Here is a 22,143-nt window from a genome sequence, read left to right as displayed (position 1 = left end):
AGCTGCAGCCGACCCATGTCCAGGGCCCTGCCCTTTGCTCTGCAGCTTTTCTAAGTCCCTGAGGCTCTGGAGAGTGGGCGTGGGAGTAGCCCTAGCTGAAGCTCCAAGGTCCTCCCGGCTGTTTAGGGGGCCCCAGGCGATAGCCACGTTCGGATCCTGGCTAGCTGCCAGGGGAGGGAGCTTGGGGTAAGGGGAGGGCCCTGAGGGAGGGGTCAGACTCCTTAGGAAAGAGTTAATGCGAAGAGGGGGAGGGGATAGGACGAAGAGACCGAAAGGAAGGCTCAGGTAGGAGAAGAACGAACAGAGAAGGGGAGGCTGGCGGGGAGAAGGTGGCTGGCTGGAGCCGACATCAGAGGTAGGAGGCTTTTTCCCCTTTTGCACCCTCACCCCAGAGCAGCCAACTCTAAACCGCGGCGGCGACTTTCAGTTTCATTTCCTCGGACCCTCCTGCCTGGGCCGCAGCGGCCGCCGCGATGCCCAGCAAGTTCAGCTGCCGAAAGCTCCGGGAGGCTGGCCAGAGGTTCGAGAGTTTCCTGGCCGAACGGGGACTGGACCTGGAGACAGATCGCGAGCGGCTGCGGATGATTTACAACCGCGACTTCAAGCCCAGGTATGGGCCGGCCCACCACGGGCCCCAAGGCACGGGGGCCAGCACCCGGGCGGTGGGGCCACCTTCCCGCCGAGCGTGCAAAAGGGATGCTGCCCCGGGCCGATGGGTCCAGTCCGGTACTAGCAGACTAAATCCTGCGCCTGCCCACGCCCAGCCAGCGCCACCCGGAGCCCGCCCGCTCTGCACAGCCCGGCCCGCCGGGGAGGGGTCGGTGCCCACGCGCGGCTCGCAGGGGCCAGGGCTCGGCAGTGGGGGAGGGGAGCCCCACAGGCAAGGCGATGCGGGCGCAGACCGAGCGGGGATCCCCGCCCCCTTGTTAAGGGGCGGCCGCCTCCAGGGTCCGCGCTGCGGGAGAGCTGAAGAGGCCCAGGGTAGGCGGGAGAACCTCAGGGAGCTTCAGGGAGAAAAGAGCACAAACTGCGTAGGCAGGCAAACCTCCATTAGCACCTGTGGCTTCTCCATGGAGACCCAGGGCAGGGACAGCCTCCTGGAGGCCCCTTTTCCCCATGGCTGAAGATATTTGGTTTCCTTTTCCTGTTACCACCCAAGTGAAAAAATCAAAGAGACTTCTGTCAAACCATAGACGTGTGCTTCAGAAACACCTCTATCAACAGGCTGCTGCTTTGGAGAGAAGACGAAGAAGAAACAATTTAGCTGGGATGAGTGTAGAGAGTTGCACTAATAAATAGGGCAACGGGGTTGGGATTTTACCAATTTTGAGGGATATGTGTTGCAACTGACCAAAATGCCGGTATGGGTGACATACGGCTGTTGTGATTTGGGGCAAGTCTTAGATGGAATTAATTATGGCAGTGTGGCTTGAGGTTACAGGAGAAGGTGGGGATTGTCCATGTTGACTCGAATATTGTTACTCATGAACATGTCTTGAACATTAAGACGGTTGAGCAGCTTCTGAGAAGGAGGCAAAAGCGGTGCCCACCTGTTTACCGCTCCGCGTTGTACTGGGAACACACAGATGAAAACTATGCAGTAACCAACAAAGGCTATGGTGTGCGGACAGCATTTGGTCTATAGTGTGCCATAGGGCGTGGGGAAATGATGCTGGGTTAGTAAGGACGATGTTATAGTCAGCACTTCCCCGCCCACGTGTTCACCTATGTCCACAAAGTGCAGTGTGGCTCTGAACACCACAGGTCCAGTACTTTGGCAGTCAGGGAAAGAGAGCTTAACTTCAAATAGTACCGGATTGCTAGGGCTCCCTAGCAGAGGTCTGTGCATTGTTTACTGCCAAGAGCCATTCTTGCGATAAGCAGACCAGAGGGTTGCGAGTCAAAGGTGGAGGAGGAGAAAGTTGATCAGATCCATCAGAGCAGGACAGCTTCTCACTGAGCGTTCTAGTAAAACTGAGGTGGGCAGGACTAAGGCTAATGGTGTAGGGAGCCAAGCTCAAGGCCTAGTCAAGAAGAGGGCTCCGAGGACTCTGACTCCAGTGTGACCCGGGAGTCTGTCAGCTCAAAATGCTGGTAAATTGTTTCAGTACCTGGCAGAGAGCAGCTATGTTGGATTGCATGTGTGTATGTATGTATGTATGCATGTATGTGTGTGTATAGAGAGATATATAGAGAGAGATATATGGTAGATAAAGGGGTTTATTTATTTTAGTTGAATTTATTCCCACCCAGGCTGGCCTCAAACTTTCAAACTTAAGTAACTTTCCAGCCTCAGGCACCCAAGTGCCAGAATAGCAGGTTTGACTTAAACTACCATTTTTGGCTGCTATACTGCTAGATTTTTCATCTTTGTTGTTGTTAGGGTCTGATATTTTAAGTTTTTGTTTATTTGTTTGTTTTTGGCAGTTGGTTGGTTGGTTTGTCTATGTGCATGTGCACACTATGTTTGCAAGTGCCCACAGAGGCCAAACGTGGGCATCAGATACCCCCAGGGCTGGAGTTACAGGCAGTTTTGAGCTATTCGACATGAGTGCTTGAGAATCTTAACTCCATCACTGAACCATCTATCCAATCCTGTTTGACTTTTGAGACAGGCTAGGCTTGAAATTACTCTGTAGCCAAGGCTGACCTTGAACTTGATTCCTCCTTCCTCCACCTCTTGGGTGCTAGCATTATAGGCACACCCCACCACAGCTGGCTTTGCTCCTATTTCCCCCCCCCAATTTATTTTGCAGTGCTGGAGCTTGAACCCAGGGCCTTGCGTTTGCTGGGCAAGCAAACATACTGAGCAGCATCTGCAGCCCTAAGGTAACGTTTACTGTATGCACTTGTATTTTACCCAAATAAACCTGGGAGGCTGGCCTTGGCCTTGAAGGACAGATAGTTTGAGTGCACGGAGGAGGAAGAAAGCCTTGTATCCTGTCATGAGACCTACTCAACAGAACTGAGGAAGACTTGGCTTGGGTAGTCATGCTGAATAGAATGTTCCCAAGTCACTCCAGAAAGCAGAAGTATGAGGCTTTAGCTAATGCCCCTCTCGCCCAGCTGCCCAGAGATGTCTGCTTGGATGAAGGGTTAGTTTTCTATGCATCCCCCCCCCCCACCCCCACCCCCGTCCTACTTTAATCAGGTCTTTGGTATCTCCCAACTGACCTTGAACTTCTGCTCAGTACTGGGACTCTCCAACTATGAGGGTTTTGAGTGTGCAAGGTGGAATACTCGACTACCAACTGGATTACATCCCCACTCCCTCCCCTGGAGAGAGAGAGAGAGAGAGAGAGAGAGAGAGAGAGAGAGAGAGAGAGAGAGAGAGAGAGAAAACACTGAACTTGGGTCATCAGGTTTGATAAACAAAGCATCATGTCCCCTGCAGCCATCTCATCCCCCCTACTCCGAGTAATCGTGTGCTCGTCTGGATTCTCCTAGCTTACTCTTTCTACGTTGGCTAGAGCCTGTTTACAGCTAGACTGCACCGCGCTTCTGTGCTTCTCATTAGAACCCCCCTGCTGCCTTCCCCACCACACTCTGTCAACTTCAGTGCCGTGAGTCCCGTGTCTCAGCTCTCAGTCCTCAGCATAGAGTGTGTGTGGAGTAGATGCTTGCCGAATCTACTTGCAGTAAGCGTTTGCAGAATCCAGTTGGATTCCAGTTGACCAGGAGAATGGGCTAGAGCGAGCACAGCAAGTTACCCTCCCTGGGTACTTGGGACAGAACCCAGGACCTCGCATAGGACAGGCAAGTGCTCTCCAGTTGAGCTACACCAGCTGTTTCGTGGTCACTTTTTTTTTTTTTTTTTGGTTGGTGAGGACGGTGAAACAGGTTCCTGCTAGGCCAGCCTGAAACTCATTGGGGATCCCAGATTGGCCTCAAGTTTGAGACAAGTCTTTTGCCTCCGCCTTCGGACAATTCCCCTGCCTCAACATCCTGAGTACTACAGGGATTATAGAAGATAGAAATAGAAAATAGAAGGCTAGTGGCACATCCCTGTAATACCAGCATTTGAGAGGTAGGGGGCAGGATGATCAGGAATTTACGATTGCCTTTGGCACATAGCACGTTTGAAGCCTGCCTGGATAATTCAAGACCACATCTCAAAAAATCAAAAGCACCTCTCCAAAGCTCAGGGAACATCTTAGAAGAGGGTGACAAAAGTGTGAAAGCAGGAAGATAGGAGGAGGGCTGTGAAATGCTGTTTTCTGGACATGACAAGACCATGAACTCACAGTGGCTGTGTTACCGCCACAGAATTTCAGCATCGGTGGGGACAGAGTTAAGACCCCACTCCTAGCTGAGGATTTATTGAAAGTTGGTGGCTGCTGGACAAAAGAGGGTCATTTTTAAATCGGGGGGGGGCAGTGGTAACTGATAGGTTGCCAATGCTCCAGGGGGTGGCACCACGTTCATGGCCATATGGGACTCAGTGTGGGGAGCCCTCTGAGGAGATGGCTCCGCTGGTGAAGGCACTGCCAAGCCTGACAACTTAAGTTCAGTCCCCAGGACCTATTTGGTGTAAAGAAAGAACCAACCCCTACAAGTTGTCCTCTCACCCTTCCCCAACACACACACACACACACACACACACACGGAGTGTTTAAACTTTTTTAAATGAAGAAGACATGAAGTTAAGAGGAAACTATGTTGGTAGAAAATTCAGGGAGGTGGAGTGGGGACGTAGATATGATCAAAATACATTGTATACCTGTGTGAAAATCTCAACGAATAAATGCAAATATTAATCAAAAGCAGGGGCTAGAGAGATGTCTCAGGGATGAAGAGCACTTGATACTCTTGAAGAAGGCCAGGGTTCAATTCCCAGAACCCACATGGCAGCTCTCAGCTGTCTGTAACGCCAGTTCCAGGACATGTTGACACCCTCTTCTGGTCTCTGCAGGCACCAGGCACACCACAAGTGGTGCACAGACAGCTGTGCAGCAAAACACCTGCTCACATAAGACAAAAACAAAACCTTTTTTAAAAATGTGAAAAGCAAAAACAACAAAATAAAATAGACTGACATAATCAGCGTTTTAGAACTAAAATGGTCTTGGCTTCTTGCACGGAGGGTGGTTTGGTGACTTTTCCCTCTTTCCCCAGTGAAAACAGCACTGTAGTCGGTGGCCTGCTTGTATACACGGCTTTCATAAAACTGTATGGTCCCATTAAAAAAACAAATAAACAAACAAAACAGCTCACCAGGGGGTAGTGGCACACACCTTTGATCCCAGCACTGAGGAGGCAGAGGCGGGTGGATCTCTGTTCGAGGCCAGCCTGGTCTATAGAGTGAGACCTATTGGTCAGCCAAGGCTATACAGAGAAACCCTATCTCAAAAAAAAAAAAACAAAAAAATATGTCTGTCTGAAACAACAGTAGCTATATACGCTTCTATTTTTTTACTCTTGATTTTATGTGTGTGTATGAGAGAAAGAGACAGACAGATAGACACTAGATCTATGTAATGTAAGTTGGGCTCTAACTGGCAGCAATTCTCCTGCCTCAACTGCCTCAAGTCCTGGGATGCCATAGATGAAAGCTCGCCTCTCTAATTCCAGTGGTTGGGAGGCAGAAGCAGAAAGAGCATATAGGTTTAAGGCTACCTTAGGCTACAGAGCTAGGCTTTGCCTCAGAAACCCTAAACAATCAGTTCAAGCCTGGTTTTGATCCACAAATGAGAACTGAAACCTGAGTTTGTATAACTAGATGTCCCTGTAGGATCACTTCCAAATCTGATACTAGGTTGGGCTGCCTTTGGGTGTGTGTGTGTGTGTGTGTGTGTGTGTGTGTGTGTGTGTGTGTGTGTGTGTGTGTGTTTTTAAGGCTTTATGGGATTAGCTGCCATGCCATTCGAGCAACAATAAAGGCCAAGGGCAGGGCAGTGGGGACTAAGTGTCATCGTTATGTGTGCTGATAATGGCTGCTTTCCCGACAGTTGTGAGAAATAGATAAGTCATGCACTTGGTCACTTAGCACCGCAGCTAGTAAGTAACCAAACGTGTTCTGCTGGTAGAGATGACGTTGCTGCACCTGGCATTGTCCTTGTACCATACCTAAGGTTTGGCTGCGTTTGTGCGCTGTGGAGTTGTTGGTGGTTGGGTCTGTCTTTGGTGACCCGGCCTGTGTAGAGGGTTGACAAGGCATGGGAGGAAAGAGGCAAAGCCAGAGATAGAGTCAACAGCTAATAGCCTAGAAAAAAAGATAGGACCAGGCATCTGTCAGAGGCAATACCAAAGATAAGCTGGGCAAAGTTCATGTATGATGTAATCTCATCACTTGAGAGGTAGCTGTTGGAGAATCTGTGCAAATTCAAGACAACCAGAGCTACAAAATGAGCCCCAGTCAGCTGTGTGACTGACCAAGGAAATAAGAATTGAAATAAGACACATTAAAAAAAATTATAATAGCGGATGGCAAAAACTAGTGAGGCATGTCCTCAGCTTGGTGGCAGGCAGGCGGATCAGGAGTTTGAGGCCAGCCTGAACTACAAGAAACTTTGCCTTGAAACAATTTTCTTTAAATTAAAAAAAAACAAAAACAAAAAAAAACATAAATGGTTGAAATTTTCTAATGTTAGGGGCTGGGGAAAAGGCATTCGGAAGTTCTTACTAAAGACAACTTAAATTTGTACCACTGGTTTAGGAGGCAGTTTTGCAGCAGTTCCCTTCTGTTGTGTGTGTGTGTTGTGTTGTATGTGTGGCAATGTGCCCGTAAATCCAGCATCTAAAGGGGTAAGACAGCAGTAGGATCATGAGATTGAGGCCAGTTTCTATCTCCAAAAGAAAATGCGCTTTTCACCTAAGTTGTAAAAGTTCATTCATTCCCTTTGACGCACCCAGAAAGTCCACTTCCAAGAGTGTGTCTCACTGGACTTGTTTACAGGTGCAAGGTGGGTTTTGTTTTCTTTCTTTGGTTGGTCGGGGTTTGTGTGTGTGTGTGTGTGTGTGTGTGTGTGTGTGTGTGTGTGTGTTTGTGATTATTTTAACATTAAAAACTGTGGGCAGCCTGCTTCTGTCATTGGAGAACTGGCTACACTGGTTTAAATTAAAGCTATCGTGCTTTCTGGAGCTATTTGGGAGGAAGATGGAACCACAAAGCATTGTCACAGAATGATGCCTGTCTGTATATGTGTATAGTTGGGAGAAGTGCTTGCTCATCATTAAGAACTGGGTGTGCATTCCACCTTAGCAAGAGTCTAGAGTGAAGGCCTTTCATGCTGCGCATGTCCAGTGCTGTCCTGCTTAAATGTCTTAACACTTCCGATGAATACCTTTTCACTTCTCCTTTAGCATGCATACTTAATACCTAAGTTAAATTTATAAAGAACCATTATCTTCGGCTGGAGAGATGGCTCAGTAGTTAAGAGTACTCTTCCAGAGGTCGTGAGTTCAATTCCCAGCAGCCACATGGTGGCTCATAACCATCTATAATGAGATCTGGTGTCCATTTCTGGTATGGAGGTGTATATGCAGGCAGAACACAGTATATGTAGTAAATAAAAATATTAAATAACCATTATCTTCTGTCCTTTTTTAATCTTTCTTTTTTGTTTGTTTCGGGGTTTTGTTTTTGTTTTTCGAGACAGGGTTTCTCTGTGTAACCTTGGCAGTCCTGGACTCTCTTTGTAGACCAGGCTGGCCTCAAACTCACAGAGATCCCCCTGCCTCTGCCTCCCAAGTGCTGGGATTAAAGGTGTGCGCCACCACACCTATCTCAGAGGACATCTTAAGGGAATCAGTTCTCTGTTTCCTCCCACCATCTATATGTAGCTTTCAAGAATAACTCAGGTGGTCAGGATAGACAGCAAGCACCTTTACTTTAAGCCATTTCACCAGCATTCTGTTTATTTGGGTTTTGTTCTTTGTTTTTGAGACCAAGTCCTTTTTTTTTTTTTTTAACCCTCCTGGTTTTTTGAGACAGGGTCTCTGTGTGTTAGCTTTGGCTGTCCTGGACTCACTTTGTAGACCAGGCTGGCCTCGAATTCACAGCGATCCACCTGCCTTTGCCTCCCGAGTGTTGGGATTAAAGGCGTGCGCCACCATACCCAGTGAGACCAAGTCTTGATGTGTAGCTTTAGTGGGCATGGAACTTACTGCTGGCCTCATACTCACATAAATCCACCTGCCTCTGCCTCACAAATGCTGAGATTAAAGGTGTGCACCACTACACTCAGCCTAGTTTGGTTTTGACACGGTGTCTTACTGTGTATCCCTGGATAGCCTGGAACCTATTATGTAGACAAGGCGAACCTCAGATCTGAGGTGGTCTTCAGCCTCCGCCTCCCAAGTGCTGGGGTTCTGGGTGTGAGCTACCATGCCTGGTTCCACCAGGTTCTCTTCCAATTCTCCTTTTTCTCGAGGCTTCTTCTCTGGTTTCCCTTCCTCCCTGGCCTGTGTTGGCCTTAGCGGTTCACAAACTGCTAGAGGTCCCAGGGAAGGTCCCAAGCGTGGGTCCTTGGTTGTAACTACTACCAAGGGACTCCCTAATATTCGTAGGCCTTGACTTTGCTGTGAGCTCTAAGCTGGTGCCTCACATAACCAAAGCTGCCTTTGGACGACAGGCATCTATACCCAGCGTGTCCACTGCAAATGCGATGGTCCATCTGGCTACCTATCTTCTTCCTCGGGGACAGTTCCAGAACCAAAGTCCTTGATTTGGGTATTCTAGGTGCCCCTCTCTTTCCACTCCAGTCTCCCTCCTGTCACCAAATTCTGCTAACTAGCATTCTGAATAGGATCCAATCTGACCCCCTCCTCTGTTTCTATACCACTCCCTCATTTGGGCCTTTGATATCTTTTAACCAGACAGCTGCAGTGGCCTTCTTCTAACTGGTCTCCCTGCCTACAGTCTTGCCTCCAGCATGTCCATCCTCCAGTCCTGATGCCAGAGTGATCTGAAATGCATATATGATCTTGCCACTCCCCTGCTTAAAACCCACCAACTGCAGTGGTTCTGTAACCACAGGGTAGACTCTGACAAGGGCTGAAAGTAAGTTGTCACTGCCCCTCCCCCTGCTGTGATTAGACCTCTTCCCACTAACACAGATACTAACGATAGCAACCAACACTAACCCAAGCATTTCTCACCATGCTTTCAAATGACTCACCATCCTTTTAAAAGAAACCATAGCCTCCTCAGTGTTGTCTGAATCGTACTGCTCCCCTTCCTAGGGATGAAGGAGAGGCAGAGTTATAGGTGTGGGACCTGGAAAGCTGTTCTGAGCCACAAGGACCTTACTGTATGCTCTTATAAGCAACTGTGCTGATTTGGCCCCAATGATGGATTACTAAAGATCACCGCGCAGTTGCTAGGATACGCTGTACAGTCCCAACAAGCATTGGAGGGAGGTTATCACTCCTCCACATCTTGACTGTGTTCATCAAATATGTCATGTGTTTGGCAGCATCTTCAGGCTCCTTATGGGTACCAGAAAAGGGAAGGGAAGGGCTAACTGAAAGTCATGGTCAAGTCCAGGCTCCTTAACCTGCCGTGTAAAACTGTCTGGCTCTGCCCATCTCTGCCAGCTCCTGTCATCCCTTTCTTTGAACCTTTCACTGTAGTACAAGCCACACTGTACATGACACTAACCATCACTCTCCCTTACTGAGGTCTGCTTCGTGCCAAGCACTGGGCTAAATGGTTCCCTGCAATGTCAGTGTCTCAAGTGAGCCTCATAGGAGCCCTTTAAGACAGATTTTCAAGCTCTATCTTGTTTATTTGGTTTTTGTTGGGGGTGGTATTTTGGCAAGAGAGGGATTTTGGGGGGGAGGGGAGTTGGGAGGTTTGGTTTTTTTGTTTTTTTTTTCTTTTGGTTTGTTTGTTTATTTGTTTGGTGGTGCTAGGGGTTGAACCTCAGGCCTCACAAATGCTAGGTAGCAAGCACTCTTACCTCTGAGCTCCATAGCCCTCAGTAGTTCAAAAGAGACAAAAAGCAAGATGCTGGCAGGAGAGCCCAGCTGAGGCAGCTGGGATGACAGCCCCGTGCCATGCCGTGATGCCCATCAGTTCACTCACTTGATGCTTCCTCTTGCCCAAGTAATGCACATTCATTGCTGAGAGGCCTGCTCCTGCCCCCCCCCCCCCCACCCCAGGTGCCGTGGCTTGGCCCAGTGAGCTGCTCTGGGCAGTCTCGGCAACCCTGCTTCATCCCCATGCCGCAATGGATGTGTTCACTCTGAGTGTTGCTAAAGGCTGCATCCAGGGCTGGCAGCTTTGCAACCATCCCAGCCTCAAGTGCAGTGTCTGGCACCTACCATGCCTCCGTTAGTGTGTGTGGAGCAGATTACGCTGAACCCCAGGTTGTTCTGCTGACCCCTTTTCCTGTCTTCACCTCTCTAGGCACAAAGCCAGGCTATTTGATCTCGGGAGAAGGATCCTTTCCCTTCCTGCTTGGGGTTCCACCTGCACCCTTTGACTTCCGGTGGAAACTGCTGTCCGATCTGCCACCTTGCCCACACTCTGGACATCTCTGCTCTCTCTCTGACCCCCTTTCTCAGCCCTCCCCCACAGCCCTGTCCAGTCCTATGAGCCATCTTTTTCAACTTCCCTTAGCCTTAGCTCTTTCCACTGCACCTTTTTTTAAATGTCCCCCCAAAAGAGTCCCCCTTAAAAAAAAGAAAGAAAGAAAATCTGTTTTTTTCTTTGCCTTCCCAGCCAACAACAGCCCAATATTGGACTTTTCATCACAGTGCTGTTTAAGCAGATTATTTTGTGTTGGAAAGTCCCAGTGCCTTGCTTTAAGTTGTTCAAAATTCCTACCATCCCTAGCTGGAGTCTCTGCCTCTTGAGTCCCATGCTGCCTCCTCCTCGCAGGGCTGGTGTGACCCTGCACAGAGCAGCCCTTGGGCCTTCCCCAGCACCCTCTGCACAGCCACCCTGCCTTCCCTCACTTCCCAGTATCCTCTGCTTCTGGCAGCTATGGGACCCCTGCCCCTGGCTTCTCCTCCATGCTGTATGGAATGAAGATTGCAAATCTGGCCTTCGTCACCAAGACTCGGGTCAGGTTCTTCAAACTAGACCGCTGGGCTGATGTGCAGTTGCCAGAAAAGAGGCGAATAAAGCCAGGGTCGAATATCAGCAAACAACACAGGTCACTGCTGGCCAGGATCTTCCATGACAGGTGTGTTGAGTGTGTGCCCTGTGAGTGGGCAGAGAGAGGTGAGGGGAACGGGATATCTGGCATTAAAAGCAGTGGATTTCCTTGGGCTGCTCAAGGATGGGAAGCTGGGAATCAATCCAGGGTGGCATTGGGGGGTGGGTTCCCATCACACCTGACATTACCACGTTCCTAACCCTCCCCAAGGTAATTCCAAGCCCAAGGTCCTCCCTCCCCATCCCCCCTTGACTCCCACTCTCCCCAGGAATGAGTATCTTCATGGGAAACATGGGGTGGACGTGGAGGTCCAGGGGCCCCATGAAGCCCGAGATGGGCAGCTCCTTATCCGCCTGGATTTGAACCGCAAGGAGGTACTGACCCTACGGCTTCGGAATGGAGGGACCAAGCCTGTCACCCTCACTCATCTCTTTCCACTCTGCTGGACACCCCAGTTTGCCTTCTACCACGGTGAACAGGACCTGCCCTGCCCATTGGGCCCAGGTGAGTCGTCTTCTGAGGTGAAGGAGGACCACCAGAGGGGTGGTCTGAGCTTCAGGGGAAAAAAAAATACTATCTCTGTCCAATGGGCTCCTGCCATGGGCTGGGGATGCTGGGGTAGGGCCGCTGCCTCACTCGGCTACCTTCTTCCAGGTGAAAGCTATGAGCTCCATGTCTACTGTAAGACCGGCATTGTGGGATACTTCCCAGCCACTGTCCTCTGGGAGCTGCTGGGGCCTGGGGAGCCGGGAACCGAGGGAGCCGAAACGTTCTACGTCGCCCGTTTCTTGGCTGCCGTCGCACACAGCACCCTGGCTGCACAGTTGAAACCCACAACTCCCTACAAACGCACCCCTCGGCTCAGTAGAAACCCTGTACTGACCAACCGGATAGAGGAAGGAGAGAGGCCTGACCGGTGACTAGATAATGACACCATGGGCACTTGGGAAGACTCCCGAGCTAGGGGACAGAGGCCCTTTCTGAACAGCAGGTTACTCCTCCCGCCCCCTTTTGGGTCTCAGATCCCTTTCCTATCTGAGAAGCAAGCTGCTGCAGGAGAGAGGCAGTAACTGTTGGGGGACACTGTGAAAACTCTTAAGTGTTTACACTGTATAGAGAGATGGCCAAGTAAGGTTTTACCCCTGCACTACACCTAATCCCTCCCCCCGCCCTCGTTTGTTTTTAAAGACTATGGTTTGTGTATGTGGGGGGGAGGGGGCAGGCCAGCACAGGGATTCCCCTGGAGCTGGAGTTACAGGCTGCTATGAGCCACCCCCAAAACCTGTGCAACACTAACAGATGCTCGTAACTGATGAGCTATCTTCTCACTATTTTATTTTTTAACACAAGATCTCACTGTACAACTCTGGAGGACCTGGAGCTCAGTGTGCAGATCAAAATGGCCTGGAATTCATAGAGCTCCACCTGCCTGTGCCTTCCAAGTGCTGGAATTAAAGGGGTGTGCCACCCCTTGTACCACCATGCCTGGCACTCACCATTAGATATATACACTTAATGAGGGAGGCCGCAGAATAGAAGAGTGCGAGCTAAAGGGCTTGTTGAAAGTGTTCTAAAACTGAAAATGATGGTGGCCGCACATACACGTGAATGCATTAAACAAATCACAGAAACTGTGTGTTTTTCCGGCAAAACTGTTAACAAGAGAACCAGGTGTGGTGGCCTGTGCCTTTAATCCCAGCACTCAGGAGGCAGAGACAGGCAGGTCTCTAAGTTCAAGACCAGCCAGGGCTACAGAGGGTTTAAAGCTCTGTCTAGTAAACAAACAAACAATCTGAGACCAAGGTATGGGAGCTCAAAATGCTGTAATCCCAACACTTGGGAGACAGAAGCAGGGCCAGTATTACAGGCCAGCCTGTGCTATAAGAGAGTTCTAGGCTAGCCTGGATTTCAGAGAAGTACTCTGTCCAATGCACAGTGAAGGGGCTGGGGAGATGACTCTGGTTGACAGCATCTGCTGCTCTTGCAGCAGGCCTGGGTTACTATGTGTAACTCTAGCTCCAGGGGATCTGGCACCCTCTTCACACACACAAATTCATAGAAGGATATGCATTTAAAAGTAATGAGTAATAAATGCAAACCATGTAATAAGATCTTTGTAGTTACAACATGCCCCTTTTGTTAACATATGTATACATGTATGAGACAAATTTACAGCACGTGTGAGACCTTGGACGGCATCCCCAGCGCCGCAATCAATCAAACGCTATGGATGCAGGCCTTTAATTCCAGCACTCAGAAAAAAAAGAAACAAATTATATACCAAAAAGTTAAAGTTGACTGTTTTTGAATAAGAATGTTACTTAGTTATTTAAAATATATTGCTTTGCTGTTATTTCTTCAAAAGAGCATATATTGCTTATATTTGTTTATTTTTGAGAGTCAGGCTGTGTAGCCCAGGCTGGCCTACAACTCATAAACCTTTTGTAGTCTTTTCCATTACTGAGCGTTGGGATTATAGGCCTGTGCCATCACACCCAGCTCACAGAGTATTTCTTTCAAATATTCCAAATTCTAGGCTTTACAAAGCTGAGAGTGGTCCAACCCTGGACCAAGCAGCTGCATGAGCTAGGGAGCACTGCATCCCTAGATGGCTGATGACCACACCAGAGAAGCCACTGTAGAAATATTTTGCGTAGGCTCCATGAAGACCTCTCCAGAGTCTTTGGAGATGAGTGGTTTCTGTTTTCAGGACATGTTTTCTTCCCTCCCACAGGGCCAAGGGCTATGAGCTAGAACTAAGTTTGGCCCTGGGGACCTACTACCCACCCATCCGCCTCCGGCAACTGCTCCCTACCCTTCTTCAAGGACCAAGCATTTTCACCTCCCCAAAGGATGTTGCTGAGATCAAGTAAGTTCCAGCCCCTTGTGCCACCCGCCTGCTCCCTTGTCGTCTCTCTCTGCTGGCTTCTCCCTGTCTGTCTCACTTCCCTGGCTCGCCATGATCAGTGCTTGGCACCCACAGCATGCTCAGTGTGGGGGTGAATGACTGGAGAGGGCAGAGCCCCAGAGTTGGGAGGGCGGAGGGGAGGGCATTGTCGGATCCATCCTGAGCCTGCTGCAGCTCAAACCATCCCTACCAGGGCCCAGCTGGAGACAACCCTGAAGTCCAGGAACTATGAGGTGAAGCTCCGGCTGCTGCTGCACCTGGAGGAGCTGCAGATGGAACATGACATCCGGCACTATGACCTGGAGTCCGTGCCCATGACCTGGGACCCCGCGGACCAGAATCCGAGGCTGCTTACACTGGAGGTTAGGGCTCAGATCTCTTGTGGGGACGGTGGGCCCATGCCAGTCTACTTTAAGGAGGTTAACAGGCCGTGACCCCTGTCGGCAGAGTAAACATGAAAAAAGGATGAAATGGTTCCTGTGTCAGAGGGTGTGGGCAAAGAGCAGGGGGAGCTGCTTGTCCCAACCCCACCCCACCCCCAAAAAACATGCCAGAACAGGGCAGTGGCTTTTCTTTCTACTTTATTTTGGGCAGGGTCCCACGTAGCTCAGGCTAGCTTTGTACTTATTGTATAGCCAAAGAGGATGTTGAACTTGTGCTCCTCCTGTGTCAATCACCCCCAAACTGGCATCGTAGGCACAGCCCACCACACTCAGTTCATGCGGGTGGTGGGATTTTATCATTTAGATTTTGCCACCAGCTATGTAACATTGACGAGACCCTTGTTTTCCCAGCTTCGTGGATAACTCTGAGACCCTTTTCAAATCCTCACATCCTCTTTATTACTTAGTGTGTGCGCAGCATGCATAGCACATAACGTGGAGGTCAGAGAACAATTTGTGGGAGTCCCGTTTTTCTTCCCACCATGTCGGCGGCCCCAGGGATCGGATGCAGGTTGTCAGGCTTAGCAACAGGCACCTTTACCCACCGAGCCATCTCCCCATTTAGAGTACTCAGACTTCCTCCTGACAATGGATTAATGCACAGCAGTGCAGGTGGGAAGGGAGAGAGTCAGGATGACCAGGGAAAGGTTTTATTAAAAGAAGTGAGTTTGCACCAAGGTGCTCAAGACAAAACTGGAGCTGAACTGGCCAAGCAGCAGCTAGCTGGACTGGGGGCCGCTGGCCACCACATGTTAAAATCCTTCCATGGAAGCTGGGCGTGGAGGCGCACACCTTTAATCCCAGCACTTGGGAGGCAGAGGCCGGCAGATCGCTGTGAGTTCGAGGCCAGCCTGGTCTACAAAGTGACTCTAGGACAGCCAAGGCTAACACAGAGAGACCTTGTCTCAAAAAACAAAAAACAAAACAAAACAAAACAAAACAAAAACAAAATCCCTCCATGGAGGCCTTGGGCTCCCAGTATAGGCACCTCTAGCAGCCTGTGGCCCCTTCCCCTGATGCTTGCTTTGCCTTGTAGGAGAAAAAAGCTGGGATGAGCTGGGGCTAAGCACCCCCAGCCCCACTGGGTAGGAAATCTCACTTATGTTCACACTCTGCAGGTTCCTGGTGTGGCCGAGAGCCGTCCCTCAGTGCTACGGGGTGACCACCTTTTTGCCCTTTTGTCCTCTGAAACCCACCACGAGAACCCTATCACCTACAAGGGTTTTGTGCACAAGGTGGAACTGGACCGTGTAAAGCTGAGCTTTTCCACAAGGTGAGTGTTGGGAGAACAAAATCACCAAGGTGGCTTTTACGCTTCTAAAGCGTGGGGCTAGGAGGTCTCGCTTTCAGAGATGACTAGGACTCCCTGGACACAGAGCCGGGGGACCCCAAGCTGTGTGAACTACTCTATCTCCCAGAGAACTTTGTAAGGACCTCTTGGGAAGAGGAAGGGAGGTAGAGAGGGTCCTAGCTGTCTATTGGTTGTTCTACCCAATCTGGACTCTGCTATGACTCAATTCTTTGCCCAAAGCCTCCTGAGCCGATTTGTGGACGGGCTGACCTTCAAGGTGAACTTTACCTTCAACCGACAGCCCCTTCGGGTCCAGCACCGGGCCCTGGAGTTGACGGGCCGCTGGCCGCTGTGGCCCATGCTTTTCCCTGTGGCCTCCCGTGACATCTCGCTGCTGCCCTCAGATGTGAAATTCAAGTGAGACTCTGGGCAGGGACCCTGGGGCTACTTGGGGGTGTGGATACTGGGAATGGAATCCCAGAAGCCTCTGGGATACTGGCTGACTTCAAGTTCGTGTTCCTGGGTCCTTGGCCAGGTTGTATGATCGCAGTCTGGAGTCGAACCCTGAGCAGCTGCAAGCCATGAAGCACATTGTGAGGGGTACCACCCGGCCTGCCCCCTACATCATCTTTGGGCCTCCAGGTACTGGCAAGACTGTCACATTAGTGGAGGCCATCAAGCAGGTGAGGCTGAAATATAACCCCAGGGCCTATACTGACTCCAGCAGCCACACACCCCCACACCCCCCCCCCCCCCCCCCCCACCAGCATTTGCCTGCAATTCTGAATCCCTCCAGTCCCCTGAATGTGCCTACAGCAGAACAGTCACCCAAAAAGGAGGCAGAGGGTTTAGGGTCATTATCGTATATAAACATGTAGACATGAATTTGCCAATATCTCAACACCAACGTGTCATTGGGACTAGCAGGTGTCTGGGAAGCAAGTGCAGCCAGAGTCCCCTGTCATAGGAAGTGTCTGCCCATACTGTCATTTTCTTTGTCTTAGGTAGTGAAGCTCTTGCCCAAAGCCCACATCCTGGCCTGTACTCCATCTAACTCTGGGGCTGACCTCCTCTGTCAGCGGCTCCGGGTCCACCTGCCCAGCTCCATCTACCGTCTCCTGGCCCCGAGCAGGGACTTCCGGATGGTACCTGAGGACATTAAGGTTTGTAGGAAGTGCAGAGGGTGGGCCAAGGGATGATGGATGCCTGGAAGATTTCTCAGAGCACCTGAAGACTTGTGGTGTGACATTGGGTGGGTGGGTCAGGACCTCTCTGGGGACTTCGGTTTCCTGGTCTGCAAAGGGAGGGGAGACAGGTAAATAAGAGTTAGTGGGTCTGGAGCCAGGGCAAGAGAGGGAAGAGCCAGGCTGATGTCTTCTCCTCCTTTCGTGACCCACAGACCTGCTGTAACTGGGATTCTAAGAAAGGAGAATATGCATATCCCGCCAAAAAGCATCTGCAGCAATACCGGGTCTTAATTACCACCCTCATCACTGCCAGCAGGTAAGGAAATGTATAGGATGAGTTTCTTGATTGCTAGGGGAAGTCACGGGGTGTAGGGCTAGGGAAAGGAAGGGCTCCTGAGGGCAGGGTGAAATGAAGGGCCAGAGGTCAGGCCTGGGAATGACCCCTGATTGGCCTGACACTCCCAGGTTGGTGTCAGCCCAGTTTCCCATCGATCACTTCACACACGTCTTCATCGATGAGGCTGGCCACTGCATGGAGCCTGAGAGTCTGGTGGCCATAGCAGGTGAGGGGGCTCAGGATGGGCTATAGGTACAGCACCCCACATGGACTGGGTAATCCCACCATTTAACCTTTCCCCCCATGGCTCTCAGGACTGATGGATGTCAAGGAAACGGGCAATCCGGGAGGGCAGCTGGTTCTGGCTGGGGACCCTCGGCAGCTGGGGCCTGTGCTACGGTCACCTCTAGCCCAGAAGCATGGACTCGGCTACTCTCTGCTGGAGCGCCTGCTCACCTACAACTCCTTGTACAAGAAGGGCCCCAATGGCTACGACCCCCGCTTCATCACCAAACTGCTCCGCAACTACAGGTATCACCGACCTCCTCTTTGCTCAGCTCACAGCCTCACAATGGCCATAGGCTGAAGGGGGGTCTCCCCCTTACAGCTGCTTGTCTTGTGACCTGTCAGGCAGCTTCTTTTCTTTTCTTTTTGGTTTTTCAAGACAGGGTTTCTCTGTGTAGCCTTGGCCATCCTGGACTCACTTTGTAGACCAGGCTGGCCTCAAACTTACAGCGATCCGCCTGTCTCTGCCTCCCGAGTGCTGGGATTAAAGGCGTGCGCCCCACCACACCCGGCTCCAGCTTCTTTTTCAGACCAGTGGTTTATGCATATTGGAGGCAGTCAGACCAGGATATGTGTGAATGGATCTGAGTTTATAGGCAATCTAACAAGAAATAAGAAAGGCAGGGAGCACGCTGTTTTACCTTAAAGCCATTGTTAGTTGACTTATATTATATACAACTGAGGTCTGTGCACTTGTGTTTTGGGGGGGGGTTGTTTGTTTTTGTTTTTTAAAGATTTATTTATTTTATGTATTATATATGAGAGCCCTATCTGCATGTACACCTACACACCAGAAGAGGGCATCAGGTCACATTAAAAATGGCAGTGAGCCACCATGTGGTTGCTGGGAATTGAACTCAGGACCTCTGGAAGAGCAGAGAGTGCTCTTAACCTCTGACCCATCTCTCCAGCCCTTGTTTTGCTTTGTTGAGACAGGATTTCTCTGTGTAGCCTCATTTGTCCTGGACTCACTTTATAGACCAGGCTGGCATCGAACTCACAGAGATCCACCTGCTTTTGCCTCCCTAAGTACTGGGGTTACAGGCCTGTACCACTATGCCCACATTTGTGACTTTTATTTCTTGTGTAGTGCTAGAACTTGAGCCTAGGACCTTGCACACTGCTGCCAAGTGTCCAAGCTCTCCCCTTTGAGACAGGCTTTGTTTGTGTTGCCTAGGCTCATTGTAACTCTTGGCTCAGGCAATCCTGCCTTACCCCTCTGAGTAGCTAGGATTGTAGGCCATCTCATGTACCTCTGGTGGGTTTAAACATTAGTGCATAGATGAGTCCTAGACTGTCAGTGAGAGTTTGGTAAATGTGACAGATGCTTCAGCAGTTAAGTGTGCTATGGAAGACCTGTGTTCAGCACCCATGTCAGGTGGCTTATAGATCCTGGGGGATCTGACACCTTCGGCCTCCATCCATGATCACTTGTACTCACATGCACACCTCCACACACACATATACAGAATTAAAAATAATTTTAGGCTGGGCATGGTAGCACACACCTTTAATCCCAGCACTCAGGAGGCAGAAGCAGGAGGATCTCTGTGCGTTCGAGGCCAGCCTGGTCTACAAAGTGAATCTAGGACAGCCAAGGCTACACAGAGAAACCCTGTCTCAAAAAACCAAAATAATAATATTATAATAATAATAATTCTTAAACCATCTAAGAGTTTGATAAATGGAAGCTGGACAGTGGTTTCACATGCCTTTAATCCCAGCATTTGGAGGCTGAAACAGGAGGATTGAGAGTTTGAGGCTAGACCAGGCTACACAGTAAGACACCATCTCAAAAAGGCAGGGTTGAGATGGTTCCAAGGGTAAAAGAGTTTGCTATGCATACCTGGCAACCTAAGTTGGTGCCCCAAAACCCGTGAACCCACTTACAGGTGAGAGAACTGATTCCACAAGGCTGTCCTCTGACCTCCACTTCATACAATTGTTGTGAAAGTTCTGTAAATGCTCCTGAGTCCACACTTAAGACTTTTGGAGTTTAGCCTAAATAGTGGTAATAATAGATGATAATTTGGATTTGGACCATCCTCGCTTGGCAAATCAAAACCTGAGAATGGGTCCTAATTTCTTGGTTTGGTTTGGCTTGGTTTTGTTAAAGGAAGTTAGCTGGTAAGTGAGAACCCTAGGCTGACAGCTTATTAGAACCACACTTGGCTCGGCTTTCTGTGGTTTGCAGCACCTGGCAAGAGACATTGATGAATGTGTACTGGGAATGTCTGGAGGGCCAAAGGCTGGGGGTGGGGAGCACGTGGAGCAGGGCTCCCCAAGAGGCCTTTGGTCTTGTTCTTGTTCCTCCTGCCTCCTAGGTCTCACCCCACCATCCTGGACATCCCTAACCAACTGTACTATGACGGAGAGTTGCAGGCCTGCGCAGACGTGGTGGATCGAGAACGGTTCTGCCGCTGGGAGGGGCTGCCTCAACAGGTAAGGCCTAGCAGGACAGGGCTCCAAGCCTGGGCCCTGACTCCCTCCTCTTTTTGTCCCAGTGGTTTAGAACCCCTGATTTCCCTTGCAGGGGTGGAGGGCAGGGAGATGAGCCTGAAAGCTTCCTCTCGCTTCATCCAATCCAGGGCTTTCCCATCATCTTCCACGGTGTAATGGGCAAGGACGAGCGAGAGGGCAACAGCCCATCCTTCTTCAACCCTGAAGAGGCTGCCACAGTGACGTCATACCTGAAACAGCTCCTGGCCCCTTCCTCCAAGAAGGGTAAAGCTCGCCTGAGCCCCCGAAGTGTGGGCGTCATCTCCCCGTACCGGAAGCAGGTCAGGCCCCCAGTCCAAGGCTAGGACTTCCCTCTTTGTCCGCCATTACCCCAGCCAGCTGCCTGCTTCTGCCTCCCTCTTGTGTGAAGGCGACAGCATGAGAGAAAGGCATCTATATATCCTTCTTCCAGGTAGAAAAAATCCGTTACTGCATCACAAAACTTGACAGGGAGCTTCGAGGACTGGATGATATCAAGGACTTGAAGGTAACCCCCCCCCCACATACACACACACACACACACACACACACACACGCTCACATTCTCTCTCCGAGTTCCATAGGCCTCTTATCTCAGCCTGTTTGTGCCCTGGCCCCACCCCGTTTCTTCAAAATGAAACTGGGGTTTTCCCCCAGGTGGGTCTGAGATGGAACATGGCGACCTGCCTGCTTAACAAGCACCCGCGCCTTATCATCAGGTAGCGTGTGTTGGCTTCTGCCTTAAGGATGAGGTCCAAACTCCCTAGACCAACCCTGCCTATCATGTGACATGGTCTCCTGGCTGCCTCCCGCTGATTCAGGGTTAAATCACGTGGAGAAGTTTCATAATGCCATAATGACTTGGGTCCCACCGTCAGCATCGCTGTCTGGAGGCAGAGCCAGGGCAGTAGTGGGTTTTTGCTGTTTTTACTGGTTTTTGTTTTTGTTTTGTTTTGTTAAAGCTCCACAGGTGACTCTGATGTTTGAGCCAGGATTGAAACCCACCACTTTACAATTTGCAGGCCTCTCCCTTGGAAATTCTGACCAAATCGGTGGCTGTCTCCAGGGAAGAGAGGTTCACTCTTGCAGGGCCACTCGCTTTACTCTGAATGGTTTCCAAGCCCCACCCTATCTAGAACTGGCTCTGCCCCTCAGGCCTGCACAGTAGGCCTCCTGTCTTTGCAGGGTCCTGCACTCACCCACAAGTACCCAGTGACTCATCCATACCTCCCTGGCAGGGGCAGCTTTGTCCCTGCGGTTCCTCTTAGGGCCTACCTGGTCTTAAGACTTGCCTCTGCACTCTAGGTGGGCTCCGTGGAAGAGTTCCAAGGGCAAGAACGGAGTGTCATCCTCATCTCTACCGTCCGAAGCAGCCAGAGCTTTGTGCAACTGGACCTGGACTTTAACCTCGGTTTCCTTAAGAACCCCAAGGTTTGCAGGCTTGTGGGTGGCAAGAATTCTTCCTCAGGGCCTGTCCCTTCCATGACATCACCACTTCTCCCTTCCAGAGATTCAACGTGGCTGTGACCCGGGCCAAGGCTTTGCTCATTGTAGTGGGCAACCCACTCCTCCTAGGCCATGACCCGGACTGGAAAACGTAAGCACTCCCTTCCCCGCCCCCACAATTGCTCTTGGGTGACTACTTGGGAGGACTACTCCGTTAGTCCTCATACCTGTGGGTGTCCACAGAGGCTGCCTTGTACAGCTTCCCATGCTATGTCCTGTATCCCCACAGATTCCTGGAGTTCTGTAAGGAAAACGGGGGGTACACTGGATGCCCCTTTCCTGCTAAACTGGACCTGCAGCAGGGTCAGGACTTACTCCAAGGCTTGAGTAAACTCAGCCCCTCTACCTCAGGTACGGATGGGCCATGGTGGGCCAGGCAGGCCAACTGTGGGAAGAAGAGGTCAGGAAAACCAAGTATGGCTCCTTTCTCCCCAGGGCCCCGCCATCACCAGCATCTCCCCCAAGATGGTGAAGGGGGCCTGCCTTTACAAGTGGAGCCAGAGTGGAGGAATGAGCTCTGAAGACACAGCCGCCCTGCCTTCTCACACCAGCCACGCCTTACTCCTGCCTGACCCTGACCCCAGCTTACCTCAGAGATGGGAA

The 22,143-nt window shown here is 50.6% G+C and overlaps 1 protein-coding gene across 1 annotated transcript; it reads left to right on the top strand.

The window, feature by feature from the left end:
• Positions 1–22,125, top strand: Mov10 (Mov10 RISC complex RNA helicase). Its single transcript, XM_051165565.1, is given in 22 exon segments — positions 1–60; positions 62–186; positions 428–610; positions 10,929–11,132; positions 11,374–11,609; positions 11,760–12,021; positions 13,840–13,974; positions 14,207–14,375; positions 15,575–15,729; positions 15,988–16,164; positions 16,283–16,430; positions 16,752–16,910; positions 17,147–17,250; positions 17,400–17,497; positions 17,586–17,802; positions 19,881–19,998; positions 20,145–20,336; positions 20,468–20,542; positions 21,340–21,465; positions 21,543–21,631; positions 21,770–21,891; positions 21,976–22,125. Coding segments are annotated over 22 exon segments (3,225 nt in total). The 5' UTR covers positions 1–15; the 3' UTR covers positions 22,062–22,125.
• The last annotated feature ends 18 nt before the right edge of the window (positions 22,126–22,143 follow it).

Source organism: Acomys russatus, chromosome 23 (assembly GCF_903995435.1).
Source record: "Acomys russatus chromosome 23, mAcoRus1.1, whole genome shotgun sequence".
In the NCBI taxonomy this organism is placed as follows: Eukaryota; Metazoa; Chordata; class Mammalia; order Rodentia; family Muridae; genus Acomys; species Acomys russatus.
Note: the sequence above shows the minus strand (reverse complement) of the source record. Positions and strands in the feature narration are given on the sequence as shown.